The 25,430-nt window shown below is 35.3% G+C and overlaps 2 protein-coding genes and 1 pseudogene across 2 annotated transcripts; 1 reads left to right on the top strand and 2 right to left on the bottom strand.

Annotated features, from left to right (window-relative positions):
• Positions 1 to 1,006: 1,006 nt before the first annotated feature.
• Positions 1,007 to 2,468, bottom strand: LOC107664740 (vesicle transport protein SEC20-like; annotated as a pseudogene).
• A 1,148-nt stretch (positions 2,469 to 3,616) lies between these two features.
• LOC107664738 (muscarinic acetylcholine receptor M5-like) lies at positions 3,617 to 12,465 on the top strand. The gene is made up of 3 exons (XM_016455386.1): positions 3,617 to 3,689; positions 7,984 to 8,813; positions 11,587 to 12,465. The coding sequence occupies exons 2-3, from the start codon at positions 8,085 to 8,087 to the stop codon at positions 12,259 to 12,261; spliced, it is 1,404 nt and encodes a 467-aa protein (XP_016310872.1). The 5' UTR covers positions 3,617 to 3,689; positions 7,984 to 8,084; the 3' UTR covers positions 12,262 to 12,465.
• Positions 12,466 to 13,351: 886 nt separating this feature from the next.
• On the bottom strand, positions 13,352 to 25,153 carry dpf2l (D4, zinc and double PHD fingers family 2, like). Its single transcript, XM_016455397.1, has 11 exons — positions 25,065 to 25,153; positions 23,586 to 23,746; positions 23,403 to 23,510; positions 21,969 to 22,165; positions 21,763 to 21,855; positions 20,878 to 20,962; positions 19,987 to 20,118; positions 19,548 to 19,679; positions 19,347 to 19,459; positions 17,183 to 17,264; positions 13,352 to 14,395 (listed from the first exon to the last, which is right to left on the bottom strand). Exons 1-11 carry the CDS (start codon positions 25,094 to 25,096, stop codon positions 14,313 to 14,315), a joined length of 1,218 nt encoding a protein of 405 aa, XP_016310883.1. The 5' UTR covers positions 25,097 to 25,153; the 3' UTR covers positions 13,352 to 14,312.
• Between the last annotated feature and the right edge of the window lie 277 nt (positions 25,154 to 25,430).

Below are 25,430 nucleotides of genomic sequence, written 5' to 3'. Positions count from 1 at the left end.
AATGATTTTTGGCATAAAAGAAAAATGTATAATTTTGACCCATACAATGTATTGTTGGCTATTGCTACAGATATACCCCAGCGACTTAAGCCTGCTTTTGTGCTCCAGGGTCACATATGAGAAATTACATTGATACAATGCAGATCAAAACTGTTCAAAGGTTTTGAGTTAGTAATTAATGCTTTTATTCAGCAAGGACACATTAAATTGATCAAAAGAGACAGACATTTATGTTTTCACTTTCTATTCATCAAAAATATATAAAAAATAAAATAAAAAAAAGATTTCCAGCACAACTCTTTTCAACGCTGATAATAATAATTAATGTTTCAGATCAGCATATTAGAATGATTTCTGAAAGATCATGTGACACTTAAGACCGGAGTACTTGTTCAGCTAAAATTCAGCTTTGCCACCACATAATATAATAAATTACATTTTAACATGTATTCAACATAAAACAGTTATTTATAATATTTCACAATAGTACTGTTTTTACTATATTTTTGATCAAATGCAGCCTTGGTGAGCAGAAGAGACTTAGTTTTTCTCCTAAGAGAATATAACTTTTGAACAGCAGTGCACATAAAATAAACTATTCATAAACTATTTTGAATATTTAACTTTCAGGCTTTCCAATCTAGAACAACTTTGATACACAAGACTCAATTAGATACTTTTTTTTAGCTACATCACTAATTAAAAACCCATGACACAAAATTTGTAATTCCAGGTTTCTCATAAGAAATAATCCTCGGCTTACACTGTAAAACGTTTTAAAATGAAGAGATTTGATTCATAATTCACTTCTTTTGCAAGATTTTTGCCGTAACAGGTCTAACTTCACAAAATGTATCTTTATGGTACTCGTAATAATACCGTTATCATAAATATATGAAGCATTATAGTTAAGCGCAAAAAGTGTTATGGTATAAAAATTACTTATGACGCCTACAAAATGATGAGACAAATTAGTTTGTCATATATATTTTCATGACATGATCAACCGTTTCACAAGGAAAGCAAAACGTTTTTACAGCTTGTAGGTGCCTTTCTCTTCTTTTATCATTTATGCATCATATTCATTGCTCATACTTTGGTCAGTATTTAAAAGAAAGGAAAAAGTCTTTTCTTCAGGATGTACAAGACTGTAGCCAGGAAGAGCGCGAGAGCGAGGAAAATAAGCAGCTTGTCTGTCAGTTCCCGTCGATTGTATTTAATGATCAGCTTTCTGCCCAGCTGTATAGTTCCTGTCAAGGCTTTAAACTCTTCATTAGTTTCCTGCACTGTCCTGGAAGACGTCGCTACAGGAGTTAAACGAACAATACAGCATTAGTTTCCCAGCGTGCAGACATGGATAAAATGGAAAACCTGCGGGATGCCCACCTAATGTGCTCATGGTCTCCTCGCTCTGCTGAACCTGCTGTGCCATCATCCGGCTGATGCTCATCAGACACTGTTATGCCACTGGAGGTCTGAGCGAGGCTTTCTTTGGTCATCTTTCTGATCAAACGCACAGAGAATGAACTCAGGCGATCGGAAGCAGCATTAAAGACATCATTCAGTGAAGAGATGCTGCTTTCGAACTCACCTGTGTCTTATCGACATGTCCTCTGAATTGAACAAATCTTCCTTCTCCAGCTTATCAGTGGAGAGTTTACAGGCGAGATTGGCCTTCCTCCAAGCCGTCTGATTACTGCAAGAAAAACACTCTTCATTTAAGACCAAATACACTGCACTCCTTCCACTTGAATAATGCAAACTGAGCATTACTCTATAAAATGCATTGAAACCGAGAAGAACACAAGTGAAGCGCATGACTTCATCATTACCTAAGCATCTGTTTCCGATGTCCTTCTGCTTTATTGAGTAAAGTCAGTTTGTCAGACTCTTTGTCCTGTTCTTTTCCCATTTGCTCCAGATCCTGTTTAAAAAGGTCTTAAGTTTAGAATGTGCTTAATAAGCAGCAAATGTGCACACGTTGTTTCTCACCTGAATCCGTTGTCTAAGATTGCAGAATTTTTCTTCTACTTGTGAATTGAAATCTGTCAGTTTGCTTTGTGGTCCTGTGCATTCACTCACATCCTGCAATGTGTGAAAACATTATATGGATCAATATGTACAGCTAGTTACAGGAGAAGAATATTTGGCAAGACACATAAAAATGATAATTTAACATGGCACTAACAACGATAAAATTCTTGATTTTCCATAATAACATTAAAATGCCATTCCTCACTTAGTAGCTTTTTATGGTCCTTGTAATTCATTCATTTCATCAGCATTTCTATTTTTTTTTTTAAATACTGTCCCCAAAACAACACTAATATGACAACAATCGTAATGTTTAAGTTTTATAAATATGAACAATAAAACATTCATACCTGAACGAGAGCTTTTATTTCTAAATCATACTTGATGATTTCTTGTTCACATATTCGGACGTGTACATCTGCAGAGGATGCCATCGCTGCAGTCTGAACTGAGGACTTCCAGAAGTACACTCACTGCCAATGTCAAAATAAAAGTCGTGACACTCCTGTTTAGTTATCGTTTGAGGACTGAATGTGTATGTTAACCATAGACTGTAAAGGATGTTAAACTGAAACTTGATGCCATTCATTCATTCATTCTATTTTGTTTGATTTATTTTATTTTTAGTGCTGTCAAACGATTAATCGCGATTAATTGCATACAAAATAAAAGTGTACATAATATTACATAATTCTGTTTGCATAATATATGTGTGTGTTCTGTGTATATTTATTATGTATACATAAATACACACACATACAGTATATATTTTGAAAATATTTACATGTATTTGCATGTCTATGTTTATATTCATATAATTTATATTATAAATAAATATATTTAATAAATAAACATAAACCATTTTTATGAAATATATACATGCATGTGTGTACATAATAAATATACACAGCACACATACATATATTATGTAAACAAAAACGTTTATTTTGGATGCGATTAATCGCGATTAATCGTTATTTTTTATGTTTTTGTGTGTGATCTATGTATGGTGGACTGATCAGTGACTGATATGGTCGTCTTTGATCTATATACTGATTGTATTGTATATTATAATATTTTTTTCTTTTCTTTTCTTTTTACTTTGATTTTTCTTTATTTTCTTTACACATCCCATGCCGCTTTTCTGATACTCTTCTTTCATTGCTAACTTTCTGGGGGAAAACCTAAGAAAATAAATGCTGTCAGTTCAGAAACAATAACAAGTTGGCCTGTTGGTAAAGAATAGACAAGAATCAGTGAACTGAAATAGACTACCAAGAGTAACGATGCGACTTTTCTTGTTGTTTAGCGCCCTCTACTGTTGACAATTGAGCAAAGATGAACCGTAGAAATGATGAAATCTGCCCACTGGACAGAAAGTGGCTCCATCAATTTTAATTATCGAGACGGTTCACGGATTAACGTATGAGATTCATATAGCCAAAATTCACAAAAAAAAAAAAAAATATTATAATAAGATTTGCATGCCTTTGAACCAGTTACGAATGACCGATAGGTGGGGTCTGCGTGAGTTTTGGGAGTGAGAAGTGTGTCCAGCTTCAGAGTTTCTTTGCTTGTTGAGCTCTCTGAATATTTGCGTTACAGGTGCGCTGGAGACATTACAGATCTGAGAGGATTCTACATCTCTACTGCAGGTCAGCTTTTCTTTATGGATGTTATACATTACAAAAAAATAAAACCTGAAATTTAGATTAAATGGAAACTGTTAAGCGAAAACTGCAGTTTTACAAGTTGTTACTGAACGAAAATAGTCATTCTAGGCTAAATGTGATTTTTAGGTACTCGAAGTAACATGAATTTGACATTAAAATTTGACTTGACTGTGTAAGGTAAGCTGCATTTATTTACTTTAATTGTTTTATTATTAATATCATGTACTTGAACAAACGCTGCATTTTTAGGATATGCTTTAGTGCTTTAAAATGCAGTTTATCAGCTTGATTAGCAACACTTTTACCCTGAATATAGAGGGTAGATACACCAGTTAAATATGGAAATTTTACACAATGAGGATATGCTTTAGTGCTTTAAAATGCAGTTTATCAGCTTGATTAGCAACACTTTTACCCTGAATATAGAGGGAACAATGCAGTGCTGGGGCATATTTTCACACTGTATGGGGTAAGTTGTCACAATGTAGCCTGCCATGCGTTTCAGCAAAATTTTGAAAACAACAAAACATTTGTGTTATTAATAAATTGTATAACCTTATAACATTCAAATATGTGTGAGGACTTGCCCCAGCTTGACGACTTTGATAAATACTCTAGAGAGCACATCTCAACCAATTGAAATCTGCCTTAATTATATAATTGACTCTTGTCTGATTACTGCTAATTATCCTGGAATTTTAGTTCAGAGAGAAAAAACACTAAAACAATGTAACATTTTCTTAGTTTAAAACATGCAAAATAACCGCAAAACATACTTTGGAGAGTTGACTCAAAACCAGTGCTGGGTAACTAAACACATGTAATCTGGAATACGTAATCAGATTCCAAAATATTAGTACTTGTAATTTGGTTATATTACATTTTAAAATGCTCATAATTGGATTAGAGTTACATTATGGATTACACGATTACAAATGATTCACACATTAGCAGTAAATGATTTATATGCAGTTTATTTATTCTTTTTTTCTCTTTTAAATGTTCCTTTCTCAAAAATTCTACTGTGTGTCATATCATTTAGCTTTGAAAATTCACAATATCGAATGGCTAGGTAAATGTCATGTAAATTAATTTGTGATCCACGCCTCTGAATTTAAGCACCACTCAGTCAACTATACCATGTTAATATTTTAATAATTTTTAATAAATTCACATGTTCACAGTTCTCTGATCTCGATTAATGGTCACACTGACATGCAGGTAAACAAATAAAAATAAGATGTAAAAACGTAATTTAATGTATGCATGTTAGTTTGACATTTTTATGATTTAATTAGGCTAATATGATCTTTTCATCAACTCATAAACCCTCTGCAGTTCTTTCATTTGCCTCAACCTTTTTGTCCTTGACCCTTTCTTGACACTGTGTGCTCCTTTGTTGAAATAATTAGAGGTGCTTAGAGGGACTTATTCACATTTGTTAACCCATGGACTGAAGTGTGTATGGGACCAAAATAAGACCACAATGAGCTTTCAAAATTCAGCAATTAATGTACATTTTATTATTGCAAGTTGTTGCAATAAAACTAATCATATGCTCGCAATGGCTAAAACAGATTGAGGCTTCAGAATGGCCATAGCTTTCTAATCGTTACATTATTATTTGAAAATCTTTAATTAAAGCAAATGTGGACACATTAGTGGTCTGCACTGACCTGTTTTCCACACTTGCTTCATTGATCTCCATGCTCCTCATTTAGTGAGTGATGGTTTTTCATACAGAGGAACCTGTCTAACGGGATTAACGACGGCATTCAGAAAAAGGATCTGTATCCGTGGACTAGAAAGTGCTGTTTGTCAAGTACTTAAAGTCTTTTTTTTAGTGTACTATACACTCTCAGAAAAAAAAGGTACAAAAGCTGTCACTGGGGCAGTACCTTTTCAAACGGCACACTTTTTGTACCTTTTAGGAACTAATATGTACACTTTAGGTACTAATATGTACCTTTAAGGCACTAACATGGACTGTTTAGGTACAAAGGTGTGCCTTTTGAAAAGGTACCGCCCCAGTGACAGCTTTTGTACCTTTTTTTTCTGAGAGTGTAGTAACCCTAGAAGTCGTACTCCTAATGCCACTGTCTTTTACATTTATTCACTTCATTGCTAGCTTTAACAGACTGACTCCTGTGAGGCGACTGCTGTAAAAACATCTATGATTATATAACAACAAATTTACTCTGGCATTTAATAGGTGCTTTAATACACAGTGACTGTACAGTGTTTGCGATACAGTGTTATGCCTTGAGTTGCTATAGCACAAGTAAATTAAATATACATTTCAGGATGGCGATGTTGACTTTGCAGCGCTGGCAAGCGTGTGTTTCAGGCCAGCCATCAATAAACAGGCTAACATGAACAAATACTCCCTGACTTTTGTACTAATTGGAGGTTACTGTTCTTATTAAGGGTCATGGCGGATGTTTTGTCGGTATTTTATTGTTGAAGTCATCATGACCAATCAAATTTTGATGGAAAAATGTTATACTGTATAGTTTTAGTTTCCTTACAGTCATCATCACCAGGGTAAAAAGTCACAGTATTTTAGTTTGTAATCATAAAGTAAACAAACATTGATAAAATAAAGGCTTCAAATAAGTAAAGCATTAATGACCTGATGCTCAGTTTTTTGTTTTATCTATTAATTTATTAAAATATACATTATAACGAAATACAGCGGCGGTTCTAATTTCTGCATTAAAATTCATTTTGATATTTTTAGGGGCATAAGATAAGAAAAATGTCAGGTTGAAATATCTGATATCAGAATGTAAAAAAAGACATTAAAAATTATTATTTTAAAAAATCTTGTCAACCAAGTCTAACCAACGAAAAGTTCAGAAAAATAAAACAGGAAATTATGTCACAGAGAGGGCCCCTAATGACCCTCATGACTGTTAATGGTTAAATTAAATTTTAGTAATCAAAAAGCATGTGTAATTAATTTAAATAATGAAACTTATACAATGTTACAGCAATTTCTTAAAAGTTTAAGAAAAATTACATTTTAGAGCCTTATGAAATCTTTTCTCTCAAATTCTGTTTAATTATTAACAAATTCTCTGTTTAGCTTTTTAATTTTTCTAGATTCCATTTTAATGGCTTAATTAAATTGTAATAATCAAACTTAATTGAATTCATAAAAACAACTTGATTAATTTGCTCGCAATAATGAGACCCTGTGAAATGTTGTGTATTTTAATTTTTATGGTAATCAAACATACTGTAAAAATTAAAATATGGAAGAAAAATTGTGATTATTATTATTACTACTACTACATTAAGATGTACATTCTGTCACAATTTCTGTCACAATTTCTTCAAGCTAAACCGAACTTTTATTTTGACGGGTTGCCTTGAAGACCTTCAGTTTCTGTTTGTATGTGAAATGATGAGAGTTTTTCTCAAAAGAAACGGTAAAATGCTCATGAAGTGACTCTCAGAGCAGCTCTGGAGATAAAATTCATGTGTTTATGTCCTCATCATATAGTGAGATGGCAGACGCTGAAAACACGCAAGTACGTGGACGAAACCTCGCTTCTGTGCCGTTCATTCACACAGAGACACAGAGCATGCAGGATTCATATGTACAGGAATCTTTTTGCTGTTTGATATTCACAGAAATATCACCATTTCATTACAAATGTACTGACCTACTTTTGATTTATTTATCCAAAATTTGACAAATTCCATGACATTCCGCGTTATACAATAAATGACACGACTGGAGTCTGCGATTCCATCTACCTTTTCTGCATTGCGGAAATCACATTTTTTGTTAAGTAAAGGTTAGTTACTTTATGTTGAAAAATGTCATGGTGTGACTTCCAAAAAATTTTATGCTTTAAAAAAAAAAAAACACCTACTATGATATTTGTAGCAATAGCCAACAATACATTGTATGGGTCAAAATTATAGATTTTTCTTTTATGCCAAAAATCATTAGGATATTAAGTAAAGATCATGTTTCATGAAAATATTTTGTAAATTTCCTACCGTAAATATATTAAAACTTAATTTTTGATTATTAATATGCATTGCTAAGAACTTAATTTGGACAACTTTAAAGGCAATTTTCTCAATATTTCTATTTTTTTTGCACCCTCAGATTTTCAAATAGTTGTATCTCAGCCAAATATTGTCCTATCCTAACAACCCTTATTTATTCAGCTTTCAGATGATGTATAAATCTCAATTTCAAAAAATTGACCCTTATGACTGCTTTTGTGGTCACATATGTCTTTTTTTGTCTACGCAGAATGATCAAACATCAGGAATCCCCTAAAAGATGCGATATGAAGCATGCACTGGAGTTTTAAAGCACAAAGATAATCTCATCTATCCTGCCATCTTCAGTTCATGATGAACAGCACCTCATTCACACCGAATCTCACCAGTTTAAGCAACGGGACAGATGTGGCGGTCTCTGGTCCCGTCACCTGGAGGATGGCCATGATCACTCTCATAACCGTCCCACTCTCCATCATCACCATCATAGGCAACGTCCTGGTCATGATCTCTTTTCGAGTCAACCCTCTCCTGAGGACAGTGAGCAACTACTTCCTCCTGAGCTTGGCCGTGGCCGACTTCATTTTAGGCGCCGTCTCGATGAACCTCTACACTACCTACATCCTGATCGGCCAGTGGACTTTAGGACACCTAGCCTGTGATGTGTGGTTGACTGTGGATTATGTGGCAAGCAATGCCTCTGTTATGAACCTGCTGGCCATCAGTGTGGACCGCTACCTCTCTGTCATGCGACCCCTGACCTATCGGGCCACTAGAACGCCCAGAAGAGCGGCAGTGCTGATTACTCTAGCGTGGACCGTCTCGTTTGTGCTTTGGGCTCCAGCTATTTTGTTCTGGCAGTATATAGTGGGTGAACGGACTGTTCCAGAGGGAGAGTGTTCAGTGCAGTTCCTGTCTCAGCCTGTGATCACATTCGGGACAGCCATCGCTGCGTTTTACCTGCCGGTGAGCGTGATGGTGGCGTTGTACTGGCGGGTGTACCGCGAGACAGAGAAACGCTCTCAGCAGCTCGCTGGACTCATCGCTTCACAGGGAGGACGCACGGGAAACGCATCTCAGGTGGGATTCAACTGGGCTCGTCTATTATTTTACATTTTAGGTCTTAAAAAAGGTTCTTTGTTAGCATCAATGGTTCCATGAAGAACCTTTAATACCATGGAACCTATGTTCTTTGTAGTGGAACAAATGTTTTTAGATTTACAATGTGAAAGAAACGGTTCACTGAAAGGAGCAAGGTTCTTTAGGGAACCAAAAATGTTCTTTTTTTTTAATGCAATTAATGCATCTTCCTTTTTTTTCAATTTATAGTTTATGCATATACAGTTTATTGTTTGTGGAGATTGTTTTAAGTTCAGTCAAATTAAAAGTTGTTATATTTTTCGAAGCCGATTAAATGATCAAAATAATGGCTGTAAATTATACTGTAATGTTGAATGGCTATAATTAATGCTGACCTTAATTAACAGGCTACTTAGTAAAAAGATGCCATTAAACACATATTTTAAATATACCTTCTTTATGTTGTTTCTACATTAATTTGGAGATCCAATGTGAAATTATGACAATATATATATATATATTTATATGCAATTAATCGTGATTAATTACAGAAAAATGTTAAAATGTTAGTTAATTTGTTTTTATCGATTGACAGCATTATACATAATATATATCTCCAAATAAAAATTAGCAATAAAATTCCTTCCAACAGCTTATTAATTTGTGGTTCATTTTTAATAATTGGTTTTAGTTTAGTTTAGTTATTTTTTGTTAAATTGTGGCCACTGTGTAATAATAACACTGTGTAAAAATACATTTACTAAACAGGATGTAGTGCTGTACACTGAGACAAACAAATACCCAATCACACAAAACACAGAATTTAAAATATCTATTGCTAATACTGCTATTTTTTTTTTCTTCTAGAATGACATAACTTCTCTGAGGATAATTTAAGAAACTGGATTAAAAATAATAATAATTAGCTACCAGGATTACATAAAAGAATGGAAAAAAAAAATGTTTACCATAAAAAGAAAACAAATGTAAAAAATTTTCCCAAGAAAAATTATGGTTTTTAAAAGAAACAAGTTACAAGCATTAGTGCAACCTGAAAGACAGATGATGTGCTACATGCTATTGCTAGTGAGATCTAGTGTTATTTTAGTACTGTATTTATTAATATTTTGACTTAACTTTTGTTTTTACAGTTGAAATCAATCTGCAAAATGTTAATTATTTTACCAAAATAAGCGGGATCATACAAAATGCATGTTATTTTTTTAGTACTGACCTGAATATGATATTTCATGTTTACATTATAGTCCACAAGAGAAAATAATAGTTGCATTTATAAAAATGACCCCGTTCAAAAGTGATTAATAATACTGTGTTGTTACCTGAATGATCCACAGCTGTGTTTTTGTTTAGTGATAGTTGTTCATGAGTCCCTTGTTTGTCCTGAACAGTTCAACTGCTTGCTGTTCTTCAGAAAAATACTTCAGGTCCCACAAATTCTTTGACTTTCCAGCATTTTTGTGAATTTGAACCCTTTCCAACAATGATTTTGAAAATGATGCATTAAGAGCCGGGGGGTGAAATCTTTTGAACAGAATGAAGATGTTTACATTGTTCTTATTTTGCCTAAATATCATATTTTTTCATTTAGTACTGCCCTTCAGAAGCTACGGAAGATGCTTAAATGTTCCCCAGAAGACAAAATGTTAAATTTACCCTGATCTTCAAATTCAAAAAGTTTGATGCATGGTTTTTCCTTCTGGAGCATCAGTGAGCGTTTGAACCTTCTGTAATAGTTGCATACGAGTCCCTCAGCTGTCCTCAGTGTGAAAAGATGGATCTCAAAATCATACAGTCATTGTTGGAAAGGGTTCAAATACACAAAAATGCTGGAAAACCAACAAATTTGTGGTACCTGAAGGATTTTTCTGAAGAACAGCAGGCAGTTGAACTGTTCAGGACAAACAAGGGACTCATGAACAACTATCACGAAACAAAAAACACAGCTGTGGATCATTCAGCTAACAACAAACACAGTATTAAGAATCAAGTGTGTGCACATTTTTTGAACAGGGTCATTTTTATAAATTATAATTTGACCTTTTATTGGACAAAAATAGGTATAAAATCATCATTTTGGTCAATTTTTGCTTATAGAAAAAGAGTAAATTTCCAAATGTGTATTTCTGATAAAAGTGTAGTTTGTTATTGTTGTCCATGAACGTTAGCATTTACTTGACCCTGAAGCTAAGCTGTGTCCGAAATCACTCACTCGCTCACTCGTTCACTAGTCCCCATATAGTGTATGGCAGTTGAGTGCACTATATGTGACCCTGGACCACAAAAGCAGTCATAAGGGTCAATTTTTCGAAAATGAGATTTATACATCATATGAAAGCTGAATAAATACGCTTTCCACTGATGTATGGTTTGTTATGATAGGACAATATTTGTTGACCCATACAATGTATTGTTGGCTATTGCTACAAATATACCCCAGCGACTTAAGACTGCTTTTGTGCTCCAGGGTCACATATTAGAAAGGAGTGAACGAATGTAAGGAATGAAGTCATTCACTCAGAATTCGGACAGCACTACAAAACGGCTAACACCTGATATAGTACACTATATAGTGGATAGGGAGTGGTTTCGGACACAGCTTTAGACTACAAGAAACAAACTACTCCTTTGGATTTCACAGGGTTATTAAATAAGCTCAAAATCAGTCAAATTGAAGTAAACTAATACTTTATATTTATTTACTGATGAAAGAACAAAGATGTTTACATTTTTTGTCATTTAATATGTCTCCCAGAGATCTTGTCACAGCAATTCTCGCAGCGTTGAAGATGTCAGACCGCAAACGGACCAGAACCAGCACAAGAAGACACACAGGACCATCTGTCCAATCATCACCCACCGGACAGCAGCGTGGTGGAAGAAACGAAGGGAAAGAGACGAGATGTCCATCTCGTATCCCACAGACAGCCATCCACAGGTGGACGACAATAACAAATACATTCCACTCGTTCGGATGGATAAGACCGCGGTCAGTGATCTCCACAATGACCGTAACGCCACCAAGAGGAGCTGTGAGTCCGGAAGTCAGAGTTCGCTTAATTCACCTATGAATCCTATAACCACGAGTGCTGCTCAAGCCCCGGCTCGATCGCTGGCCCGCAAAGCCCGGACCTCGTGTCTGATCAGGGAGAAGAAAGCGGCCCGGACCCTCAGTGCCATTCTCCTGGCTTTCATTGTAACATGGACACCCTACAACATCATGGTCCTGGTGTCCACTTTCTGTGACGACTGTGTTCCTGAGGGCCTGTGGCAGCTGGGATACTGGCTCTGCTACGTCAACAGTACGGTCAACCCCGTCTGCTACGCTCTCTGTAACAAGCACTTCCGGGTCACGTTCAGGGCGCTGCTGCTCTGCAGGTGGAAGGAGCATAAGAAGGGGATCAGATGGACCCCGACGGGGAATGGCTGATGTTGGGTTTTCTCCCTTGATGATATCAGTGATTCAGCACTGGTTGACAAATGCAGATCTTTATGATGATGCCAAAGTGTATGTGGGCTTCAAAAGATCCTAGAGATCAAAGTTGTGCATCAAATGTATGAAGTTCAGACCAGCTGTTTGTGAAATCGGTATCTTGGCAGGGTATGTAGCAGTTTTTAAATCTGAATTGCCTTACTTGACACATTCAAAATATAAAATGTAGCATCTGGGAATGTTTTTTTATCAAGCATAAACCCTTTAACCCTCTGGTGATGTTTGGTCAAAAACATTTTTTTTTTGAATTGTACAAGACTTGGTAAAGGTTTTGGCACTTGTTACATTAACAAAAAATAAATAAAATAAAATAAATAAAAATCATGGACATAATTCAAAAATGTTAACTGGTCCTGAAGAAAATAGTCATTTATATTGTTCGCATTGGAAACGAATGGGAACCCAAACCCAAACAAAATCTTACTGAAAGCTCATATTTTTGTGATATCAACCTCAAATTTGGAACACTGCTTACTGATTTACGGCTTTGATTTTCATGTAGGTTTAGAGTAAAACAGGTTTTGGAAAATATATATTGCATATAACATTTTAAAATAGCATTTTGTATATTTTTTTTGTAATAACAAACTTCTATAACTTTTTTTTTCACTTCAGCTGTAATTTGCCAAGTGTCTTATTTACAAAGAGACCAAACCAAACCTAAGTCTGCGCTCCAAAGCATTCAAGCGATTCATTTTCAGGTCTATGCTCAGTGGTTAATAAATGGATCACAACTATTCCATAAATATAATTTAGTAGCATAAATCACAAAATAGTAAATGTAAAACATTATAAAATTATAATATTGTATATTAATTGAATTGAAATACATTTTGACCATCATGTGAGCAACACCAGAAGGTTAACATACAAACTGTGTACCAGAGCTGCAGACATGAACTTAGTAGTAACAGCAGAGAGAGAATTATGTAAAAAATGTCATGCCGCATTATATAAGCTCTTAAATTATTATATACATTTTAATCTAAAATCTTGATGTTAAAAACTATATTTAAACAAAAAAAAATACTCTTACCTCATGTCTATTATTTCATATGTATACATTTTACTGGGTCTCAGAGTACTATAGTACATTTCAGTGCAGCTTTCATTTACTTTGCTGGTAGCATTCATAAAAAATACACATGATTGAGATTAATATCTCTGTTACACGTATGTTTATTATGGAAAGGCCAATATGAAAAATGTAAATAAAAAAAGACTGAAAAATACAGCATTTACATTTAATACCAAATACAATCCGACATGATATACCAAAAACAAATACAAAACGATACAGTACTCACGATAATTCAATATGGTCAACAATAATAGATATTGGTTATATATCATCACATACAAAATTCTGCTACGAAAGATAACCTGCCTCATGAGAGTGTTTTTGTAGAATTAAAATGAGCAAATCCAGAAAATGAAGAAACAGAAAACATGATAATTAAAATAAAAACAGCACCATCTTCTGGTGTTTGAATCTGGACCTTGGCACAATTACTTCCTGAAAGAACAACTTACAAGAAATAATCATTTACGACAAAGACAGAGATACACTTCTTGTACAAATGAATATTTAAATCCATAACATCCGTGAATGATTAAGCCATATGTTTGCTCTATGTAAACAAATGTATCTTGAGTGAACGAGACGGAAAAAAAAAATATTTGGCAATGCATAAACAGGTGCTTAATCATCTGAACCACTGGCCCTAACATCAAGGAATGTGGAAATACTGCTCATAATGCATGAAGCGTACAGTATATGATCCATTTCAAACCTTTCCTTTATGCACTCTTTCATTTCAAACACTGCTTGTGATGTGTGTAACAGTCATAGTGAGATCAAAACCAAAAACAATGGCTATGTTAGGGCCAATGATTTCTCTTTCTACCTCTCCATCATTCTGTAAAATCTCACGACCGTCTGTGGATTGTGAGGGCTGCGCATTCTTCAAGCTAGACTGTTTTCATTATCACTCCATCGCGGGGTTTTGGCTCTGATAAATGGAGGCCTTGTCCTTCAGAAGAGCCAGACACAGGTGGCAACTCCAGCTTCCTATAAACAAGATTAAAGCCAAATATTAATCAGTGGCAAACACATAACTATAACTACTACAAACTTAAACAGCGATAAATGCATAAACTTGTGCAATCGTTTTGGTGTCAAAGATGTGGCTTCACAAGATAAGTTTGAATATGCACACACACACACGCATGAAATTTATTATTGTTTTGGTCTGTTCCTCATGCAATGCTATTGCACTGCATCACAAGACTTGGAATATAGCACACAAGTCAATAGTGTTACATGCAAAACTCAATGTTAACCCCAATGTTGTGTTCCGGTCATTTTGACACAGAGAGGATTTTCTTTTTCCCAAAATGCAAGTTAATGTTATCGCATTGGAATAAAACGTACTTTGCTCACACAGGGTATAAACAACATGCAACTTTTTTTTTTTTTTTTATCTTTTTTGGGATTTTTGTCCTTCACCTTGTTACACTTGTGGTGTTCCCCATAGAGAATGCCCAGCCTTTTAAAGATTTCTTATCAAATTCTTATGCTGTATTTTTACCAAATATTGGATTCAGGCTTTTTTTTTTTTCTTCTATCAACTTGTTTTCTTTCAAGTAGCACAGGTTTTGTACACTGATCGAACATAGGCCTCACTGATCTGAGCTTATGCACCTCTGCTTTTCCATGAACATTATCCACGATAATGATTTTTTCACTCTTAAACTGAGGTGCATGAGCTCAGATCATTGAGGCCTACGACCAATCAGTTACAAAAAGAAATACAAAACCTGTGCTAAGTGAAAGAAAACCAGTTGATAATATTGAATCCAAGATTTGGTGATAATAGAAATTTACATGCCATTTTTACACCAAACACCAAATTAGTTAAAGGATTTTCAGCACGTATTAAAAAAATGACTTGTCATGGCACATAAAAAAAAAAAAAAACGATTCTCTGATTATGCATATTATTTCACATGTGGATAATTTACTACTGCTTTATGGATCTCAGGGATATAGAACTAAAGTAAATTTCAGTGCAGTTTTTTTTTTACTCTGCTGGTAGCAGTCATGAAATATGTGATTTTTGTGTGTATGTGCATATAGAAACATATGGACCAATTTTGTGTGTTCTAAAGTTTTGTGAAAGTTTTGGAGATTGATAGACTTGTCCCCATTCAGTATGGCCTGGGAAGCGAATCCAAAAAGAATGGATTCCTTGATTCCAAGGTTTTGGGAATCGAGAATCGATCCCAACAGCTGGAATTGATTCCCTCGAAAGGCAAATCCTCTTTAATAGCCTTTTCAGTTTATAGAGCCAATCATTAATTCACCTCTTGGCCTCTAATTTCAACAGGAAGTCCGATTCATCTCCACAAACCTGTTCTTTTGGATGGGTTGTTCAAGGAACTGACTCAAAAATACGATTGCAGCTGTTTTTTTTACATGGTTGCATGTACATATACCCGGGTGTCATGGTATGTCACACTGAAACATTTAAATAAATGTTATTGTTTAAATAAATGAATGTTTAAATAAATAGAGGGGGCAGTCGTGGCCTAATGGATAGAGAGTCGGACTTGTAACTCGAAGGTCGAGGGTTCAAGTCTCAGGTTCAGATTGTAGGTATTGGCTGCCCACTGCTCTGGGTGTGTGTTCACTGCTGTGTGTGTGTGCACTTGGATGGGTGCCTAAATGCAGAGCACAAATTCCAAGTATTGGACACAATACTTGGCCACACGTCACTTCCTTTCCTTTCCTTTAAAGCCATATGTGACCCTGGACCACAAAACCAGTCAACATTTGTGACCATGGAGCACAAAACCAGTCATAAGGGTCATTTTATTTTTAATTGAGATTTATACATCATCTGAAAGCTGAATAAATAAGCTTTCCATTGATGTAGGTTTGTTAGGATAGGACGATATTTGGCTGAGATACAACTATTTGAAAATCTGGAATCTGAGGGTGCAAAAAAATCTAAATATTGAGAAAATCGCCTTTAAAGTTGTTCAAATGAAGTAATTAGCAATGCATATTGCTAATCAAAAATTAAGTTTTGATATATTTACGGTAGGAAATTTACAAAATATCTTCATGGAACATGATCTTTACTTAATATCCTAATGATTTTTGGCATAAAAGAAAAATCGATAATTTTGACCCATGCAATGAATTTTTGGTTATTACTACAAATATACCCCAGCGACTTAAGACTGCTTTTGTGCTCCAGGGTCACATATGTGATTATTACCTTTAATTCACTTTGTTTTGTTGTCACGGTTTCATTCAGTGATCCTGCATGTCCAATAGCTTACGACTGACAAATATCGATTAGCCTATGCTTTAGACAAGTTTCCTACAATAAAGTTTTTGTACCTAAAACATACAATATGGACACTAACATGGATTTGTTAATTATTAACGAACTAATAATTAGCTTAAAGAGTGAAATTGGCTTGTTCTGTTGCCCAAAATGGTTTTGAGCACCACTCTGTACTACATGAAGATATAACAGATGCTGATAATAATCAATGACTACAAAGGAAGTTTAAAAGGAAGTAAGCCTTCATATCACATAGTCACAGCGAGATTAAAGTGAGCACGTTCTACCAATCTATAAAGAAAAAAAAATAGTGGACAACAGTGGACAAATCGATTCCAGAACCAGGAATCAGAAACGGTTTTGGAATGGAACAGCCGTGAAAGGTGCAAACTTTCTTGAAAATGTCTTTCTTTTTGCATTTAATGGAAGGAAAAAAAAAGTGGTATGAGTCTGGAACGACACGAGACTGAGTAAACGATGATAAAAGCGATTGCTCGTACCTTCTGGAGGGTCTGACATGGGAGGGCTGAGGCAGTACATGTGGTATCCTCGATCACAGTCATCACAGAACAGAAGCTGGTCCTGCGCAAGAAGATTTAAACACATTAACAGATGGTTTTGTGAAGTGTTGGGGGTAACGCATTACGAGTAAGGAGGAGTTACATAATCAGATTACTTTTCTCAAGTAACTAGTAAAGTAACATTACTTTTCAATTTACAAGAAAATATCTAAGTTACTTTTTCAAATATGGTTTCCAATTTATTGACGGGCAGCTTTCCAGTCTCCATGTTGAGAGAAATCGGGAGCAAGCGCAGAGGCGATGTGTGATCCTATGTTAGTGTAGTAAAATGTGAACATGCTTTTACTCATCTCACTTGCACAAAAACAGATTCAGCGTTCTTCAGAATTAATAAAAACAGTGAAATGCAACAAAAAATATGACACCAACCTGCAATAATTAAATCTGTTAAATAACAAATATGCTTTGTGTTTAATCCCATTTTATTAAGCAATGCCTTTGCTGCTGACCATACTAATAAGCAAAAATTACTTTAGATAAGCATAATTTTTTTTCTTTACTGAAGAGTTTATTCTCCTGCATCCTATTCTTCATGCACAACTGAAAGGTTTGTTTTAGCTGCACCCTCTACCGTACAGATGTTAATTCACATCTTAATAATTCATTATTCATTTCACTTCTGGTGTGAAAGGGCTTTTACATTTGCCAAAAATAGAACTTTTTAGATTTAAAACAAACAAGTAAGTACAGCCATGATTTAAAAATTACCGCAAAAGTGATGTAACGCATTACTTTCCACAAAAAGTAACTAAGTAACATAATTAGTTACTTTTTTAGGGAGTAACGCAATACTGTAATGCATTTCTGTAGGGCTGTCAAAATGGCTGAAAAACTAAATTAGAATTTTGTACTTCAATATTATCAAAATTCGAATGATATTGAGTACATTTTTCATTTAAAAACACGAGATGCAGTGGGATGGGGAAAAAACCCGCTATAAAGTCTCAATATATGTTTTTTCACAGTTAAACTTGCATTAATTTTACATGGCTTTCTAAATAAAAGCGATTGCTCTTTTGTGCGAAACGCGAGTGCAAAGGTGATAGATGTCCCTCTAGAAAATGCGCGAAATATGCGTTCTGTGTGAATGGCTTGATTTCAGTTTTGATGTAAACAAGATCTTCTCTGCATTGATGTTATCTTTTTCCGCAATATTTTGAATGAACAACTAGGGGTGTGCGATATTGACAAAAAATTATATCTCGATATTTTATGGGATTTTATCGATAACGATAATTAGACAATATTTTGCTGAGTGTGTTATTGTGCTGGTACCTTAAGGACTGCTGAAGACAGCTGACTCCTAATGTTTTTAATATTCTTCATATTCTGTGTGGTGGTCAGTTCATTCTAGTGGCTTCAACTGGATAGGCTAACAAAAACATTATAATGCAACGACACTTACATCGTCATCGCATCTCGTGCGCCACTGATAAGGCTGCCTCCTTAACGCTCACCTAAAATTCGAATGTATCGTTTTTGCATTCGAATGTGGATTTTTATTTTAAATTCAACGAATATTCGAAATTCTAATTTTTTTTTGACAGCCCTACATACTGTAACTTTAAATGGGTCCTATTATGCTTTTTCACTTTTTCAACTTTAGTTAGTCTATAATGTTGCTGTTTGAGCATAAAAAAAGATCTGCAAAGTTACAAAGCTCAAAGTCCACTTCAAAAAGAGATATTTTATTAAACAGAAATCACTTTTCAAAAACTACAACGAACGACTCGTTTGGACTACAACGCATATTTTCCGGGATTTGTGACATCACAAATATCAACGAATGGGATGAGACCTGGTTGAGCTGCACTAGAGAAGGCAACGAGTGTTATGACTATGTCAGATACATGCTAGCTTTCCCAAGGCAGACGAACTTAGAGTTCATGCCAGACTGGGGTTGTAATAATGTAAAATATGTGAAAAATAATGTGTTTTTCGAACAACCTAGTATGAGAGCCTGTTCTAGTACACACCCAAAACTAAATCAAGACTTTGTAAAAGAGCATAATAGGACCCCTTTAAAAGTAACTTTCCCCAACACTGGTTTTATGTGTTTGACTGATCATGTGAGGAGACTCACGTCATTCTCAGATGTGCCACAAACGTTGCAGCACTTGCACTCAATGCACTGCCAGTGGTAAGTCTTCACAGCTGCCATCATCACGGCGGTGAACTGTAGGCACGAAGGATGTCCTAAGGAGGGATGGGAGAAAAAGGCCACGTGTGAATTATGTGCATCTCAACGTGGAAGTTTAGAGCTTGTTGTGTGTCGGTGTCGTACCTGAACGTCCACAGTCAGAGCAGGACACCAGTTCTTCAGACTGGCCTGTTTTCTGGTTCATGTTAGAGTCACCCAGGCAGAAGTCACAATAGTCATTGGGTAACGCCAGGCCATTTGGTCCTTTCTTAGGGGCTGTAAAAAAAAAACAGAGGATCAGATGAACCTGCTTTCATTAATGTTTTGACTGGCAGGAATATCCAAATCGACACTGCAATCAATGTGGTCGCAACAAAAGTTACAAATATTTGTAATGTCATATTATACAATATCCTTAAGAAACAAGGATCTAACAATATCTAACTCTTTAAATATTGTATAAAGGGTGTGGTTCAAACATGAAGAACGGTACATCTCGTACTCCTTAAATCCTATAAATTGATCATGCACAACAATAAAAGTGATGTGCCAGGAGTGCACTTTCCATCATGAATGAACTCACTCTTGGGTTCCTCTTGTGGTGTAGGTGAGTGCATCTCAGGTTCTTCTCTGTCTTCTCCCTCCTCATCAGCCAGGTGAGAGTGAGTGTAGTGGTAACTCAAACCTGGTCTGTTTTTATAGCGTTTCCCACAGACTAATAAAAAGAAAAGGTTTAAAATTAAAACAGCAGTGTGAACAGGAATTTCACTGCTGTTTCAACAAAGGTTTTCAATGTACTAAAGCTCCCTCTCCTGACATCAAAACCATGAGCACATTTAGATGTGATTTCTCATAATGCTCAAATTGCATTTACTGCAACAACAGCGTTACACAAAGGTTAGCCACATACACTAATAAATTTCTTCTACTTACCAAGGCTGCATTTATTTAAACAAACACAATAAAAACAGTAATACTGTGAAATATGATTTAAAATATATAAGTTTTCTATGTGAATATATTGTAAAACATGATTTATTCCTGTGTTCAAAGCTGAATTTTCAGCATCATTACTCCAGTCTTCAGTGTCACATGATCCTTCAGAAATCATTCTAATATGCTGATTTGCAGCTTATATACAGTTCTTCTTGTTAAAACAATCGTGCTGCTTAATGCGTTTGTTAAACTGTGACACATTTTTTTCAGGATTTTGTAATGATTTAAAAGTTCAAAAGAACAGCATTCAAAATAGAATTTAGTAACACTTACCGTTACTTGAAAAAAACAAAAACAAAAAAACCCAAACTTTTGAACAGTAGTGAACCATAGTTTACCATAATAAAAACATCCAATTTAACTAAATGTTGCCTAAAATCGAATTCTAAAGTGATTTCTGCAAAAAATAACCATAATGCTTCAAAAGAATGCCTTTTTAAAACAACAATCACTCAAAATAAAATGTGTCACAACTCACTGTCACAAGCATACGGTTTGTCTCGGTCTTCCTGGGCAGCTGCAGCAGCTTCCATTTTCTTTTTTCCATTTCCAACTCCTCGACCCTGGCAGATTAAAATGACATTTTCATAAAACTATTCCTCCAGGCCATCGCATGACCAAGAACATCAGCATATAATAAATGCTTAAAGGGATAGTTCACCCAAAAATGAAAATTCTGTCATTAATTATTCACCCTCATGTCGTTCCAAACCTGTAAGACCTTCGTTCATCTTCGGAACACAAATTAAGATATTTTTGATGAATTCCGAGAGCTCTCTGACCCTCCATAGACAGCAAGGATCCTAACACTATCAAGGTCCAGAATTGTTAAATAAAGTTGTTATTTTTGTTTTCTTTGTGCACAAAAAGTATTCTCGTAGCTTCGTAAAATTACGGTTGAACCCCTGATGTCACATGGATTATTTTAACGATCTCCTTGCTACGTTTCTGGACGTTGATCATGTTAATGACATTGCTGTCTATGGGAGGGTCAGAGAGCTCTCAGATTTCATCAAAAATATCTTAATTTGTGTTCCGAAGATGAACGAAGGTCTTCCGGGTTTGGAACCACATGAGGGTGAATAATTAATGACAGAATTTTCATTTTTGGGTGAACTATTCCTTTAATACTGTATCAGTATTCAATTAATTAAGCAACAGCAGACTAAATAAATAAATTTATGCATTTAGCAGATGCTTTTATCCAAAGCGACTTACAGTGCATTCAGACTATACATTTATTACCAGTATGTGTGTTCCCTGGGATCGAACCCACGACCTTTTGTGCTGCTAACGCAATGCCACTGAGCCACAGGAACACTAGACTTAACACTAACAGGAACTTTTAGACTAGGCATGTTACCTTAGACTTTCCTTTTCCTCTTCTTTTTGGGGTCTCCTCCTCAAAATCTTCATCATCCAGATCATCCAAGTAGTCTTCCGGTTCAAGGATTCTCTGAGAATGACAGGAAACGATCAGGCTATGTATTCATAAAGGAAGATCCATCAGTTATTGTTCTGAGAGTATACAGTACATAAGACGCCATATTGAAAAGCCCTGCTTCATACCTTCCTGATGCGTGTGGAGCCGCTGTGGCTGCTGGCTGCACTGGTTCCAGTGATCTCAGTCAGACTGGCTTCTTCCTCAGGCGGTCTGAGCTCCGTGGACACTCTTTTATCCAGCGGCTCTCCTTTCAGCAAGGCCTCCAGACTGCTCCCATCCAACGGGCCCAACACATCTTTTTTCAGGTTCAGCTCCAGCTCAGCTTTGAAAAGATGCAGTTTTAAATCATTTGGTTAGGATTTGCAATCTAATTTTAAATATGTTCTCTCTGACTTAACTATCTCAATCTATATTGTTTATATTTATTAATAACTTGTATATTATTAGTAATATTTCAAGATGAACACTTACTGGATTGAAGTAACTTAGGTTTAATTGATTATGCGTGCATCATTTTTTTTAGAAAAATCAAGTTAAAATGTGAGCACCATATATAATACATCAGGCTTTTGGGTAACGTTTATTTGTTCATCTCTCAATCATGTCTTTATTGCATTGCATTACATTTTTAATAATGAAAACTACAGAGCTTTGATCATAAAACTGAGCATTTAAATATCATCCGTATTAAAACATTATTGCGAGGTATAAATTGAAAACTGATATTTATATGCATTTTATGTAAGTAGTGCTGTTATAAATATCTCACTGATTTACGTTACAAACTCAAAATGTCATCTTATTTTTGATCTAATCTCCATATTCTTCTACATTATGCTATATGAGCCATAAAAGCCTGGTGTATCAAATGTGATGCTCAACATAAAACACATTTGTGACACTGGAGCACAAAACCAGTCATATTTGTAGCAATAGCCAAAAATACATTGCATGGGTCAAAATTATTGATTTTTCTTTTATGCCAAAAATCATTAGGATATTAAGTAAAGATCATGTTCCATGAAGATATTTAGTAAATTTCCTACCGCAAATATATCAAAACTTAATTTTTGATTAGTAATATGCATTGCTAAGAACTTAATTTGGACAACTTTAAAGGTGATTTTCTCAATATTTAGATTTTTTTGCACCCTCAGATTCCAGATTTTCAAATAGTTGTATCTCGGCCAAATATTGTCCTATCCTAACAAACCATACATCAATGGAAAGCTTATTTATCAGCTTTCAGATGATGCATAAATCTCAATTTCCAAAAATTTACCCTTATGACATATGCAAACTTTTTATCAAAAGGTTAAATAAACTGTTGCATTTAAAAACATTTTTTCAGGTTATTTCAAATGTCAGACTTTATAGGGTTAATACATTTACTAAATAAAAGGAAGCCATGTAGTAGACTGTGTATGGTTTTCAGAGGCTTTAGAAATTTGTGTATCAAAAATTGTGTTATAGATTTAAACACAAGAACAGGTAAAGACAATCACTGCAAGAAATAGATAATGTTAAGCATTACAAACAGGCTATGCTATAACAGATACCAGCTTTGAGTGGAGGAAAAGCCAGAGGAGGGTCTTCTGGTGGGTGAGCTCTTCTCTTCTTCCTCCATCGGCGAGCAGGATATGTGTACAGCTGTCCCGGTGCGGTACCTTAAAGAGAAATCATATGTTAGCAGCAGTAGGACGGACTGAGAATGGAATAAGTGTATTGGGCTGATGCTGAACCTGCACTCCTGTGTCTCTTCTCCATCCAAATGTAGCAGTTGCTTTGAGCGACTCCAGTCTGGGAGTCCAGGAAGGGCATGAGGATGCTCCTCTCTGCACACAGCCGGGCGTTATAACTGTGACACTGCTCCAAAGCATCTTTATAGTACTGCTCTCCAAGCCTTCAGTCCACACACACACGCATACAACAACATCAAATACAAGTTACTTCAAAGCATGTGATTTAGATTACCGTTAGTAAACATATTCACATTTGAGTAGTTAAATCCTAGTCTTGGGAAAATAGCAGGGGATTTTTTTACGATTACATTTGGTGCGTCCCAACTAGTGCTGGGCGGTATACAGGTTCATACCGAATACCGGTGTTTCAGACGATGCCGCGATTATAAATGAGAGTGACTCCTGGTTAACGTATTAAAAGGGGTCATGTTTAGTCACTATTTAGTGTGGTATTTTTTGACAATATTCACTCATCATGACAGTAAAATAGGGCATTCTAAGTCTATATACTGCAGTATTTCCTCTCTCACTCAGTAGAAAATATGGTTAACTCCCGGTCATGCATGAAAAAAAAATACTGTCATGTACCGTGAAACCGGTACCATTTTGAAAAATACCGTGATATACATTTTTGGTCATACCACCCAGCACTAGTCACAACGTGCTGATATGTGACCCTGGAGCAAAAAAAACAGTCATAAGTCGCTGGGGTATATTTGTAGCAATAGCCAATAATACATTGTATGGATCAAAATTATAGATTTTTCTTTTATGCCAAAAATCATTAGGATATTAAGTAAATATCATTTTCCATGAAGATATTTAGTAAATTTCCGACTGTAAATATATCAAAACTTAATTTTTGATTAGTAATATGCATTGCTAAGAACTTTATTTGGACAACTTTAAAGATGATTTTCTCAATATTTCCATTTTTTTTGCACCCTCAGATTCCAGATTTCCAAAAATAGTTGTATCTCAGCCAAATATTGTCCTATCCTAACAAACCACACATCAATGGAAAGCTTATTTATTCAGCTTTTCGGTGTATAAATCTCAATTCAAAAACAATTGACCATTATGACTGGTTTTGTGGTGCAGGGTCACATATGCAAACAATGGACAACAATGGACATCAATGGACCCTAATGAGGTGTACTATTTTTTGCCAGTATAAAAGAAGCAACGTCAATACTACAGACATTTTTTTTTTTAAAGTTGAACAAGAAAACACAACAACAAGGCAAAAGAACTAGTGACTGGTTAGTGCCGCAGATTTTAAAAGAACACACATGGCTGTATGTAGCGCTTTGATGTCAGAAAACGATGAATGAACGAGGTGCAGATTTTCATTATTAGCCAAACGCCACCCCAATGCTTCAACCTTACTGTTGACAATAAAACCGTCCCGAACAAGCCACAAATCGAGAATATCACACGGATATTCATTCAAGGAGTTTAAAAACTACATGTACTCACACTTTAACGATATTCTCCACGGCAGTCGCCATTGTTTTGCTGTAGTGGGCTGTTGTTGTCTTCACTGCGCATGCGCACTAGCTGTCCTTTTTGAACGAACGCTACGTTCTAAAATGTTTGATCCGTCATAGCAGATGAAAGCGAACTAGACTCAAGTTTCTGCAAAACTGTACACGATATATGTGACCCTGGACCACAAAACCAGTCATGAGGGTCAGTTTTCTGAAATCGAGATTTATACATCATCTGAAATAAATAAATAAGCTTTCCATTGATATTTGTTAGAATCGGACAATATTTGACCGAGATACAGCTATTTGAAAATCTGGAATCTGAGGGTGCAAAAAAATCTAAATATTGAGAAAA

Source organism: Sinocyclocheilus anshuiensis, unplaced genomic scaffold (assembly GCF_001515605.1).
Source record: "Sinocyclocheilus anshuiensis isolate Anshui unplaced genomic scaffold, SAMN03320099.WGS_v1.1 scaffold235, whole genome shotgun sequence".
Taxonomy (NCBI): domain Eukaryota; kingdom Metazoa; phylum Chordata; class Actinopteri; order Cypriniformes; family Cyprinidae; genus Sinocyclocheilus; species Sinocyclocheilus anshuiensis.
This window is presented reverse-complemented; position numbering and strand designations above follow the sequence as displayed.

Excerpts from the sequence above, each read along its gene's own strand:
- LOC107664738 (XM_016455386.1), top strand. The coding sequence starts at position 8,085 with ATGATGAACAGCACCTCATTCACACCGAATCTCACCAGTTTAAGCAAC. Across the intron at positions 8,814-11,586 it reads GCACGGGAAACGCATCTCAG|AGATCTTGTCACAGCAATTC; the intron begins GTGGGATTCAAC and ends TATGTCTCCCAG.
- dpf2l (XM_016455397.1), bottom strand. The coding sequence starts at position 25,096 with ATGGCGACTGCCGTGGAGAATATCGTTAAAGT. Across the intron at positions 19,460-19,547 it reads CTCTGACTGTGGACGTTCAG|GACATCCTTCGTGCCTACAG; the intron begins GTACGACACCGA and ends ATCCCTCCTTAG. Across the intron at positions 17,265-19,346 it reads GTGGCACATCTGAGAATGAC|GACCAGCTTCTGTTCTGTGA; the intron begins GTGAGTCTCCTC and ends CTTCTTGCGCAG.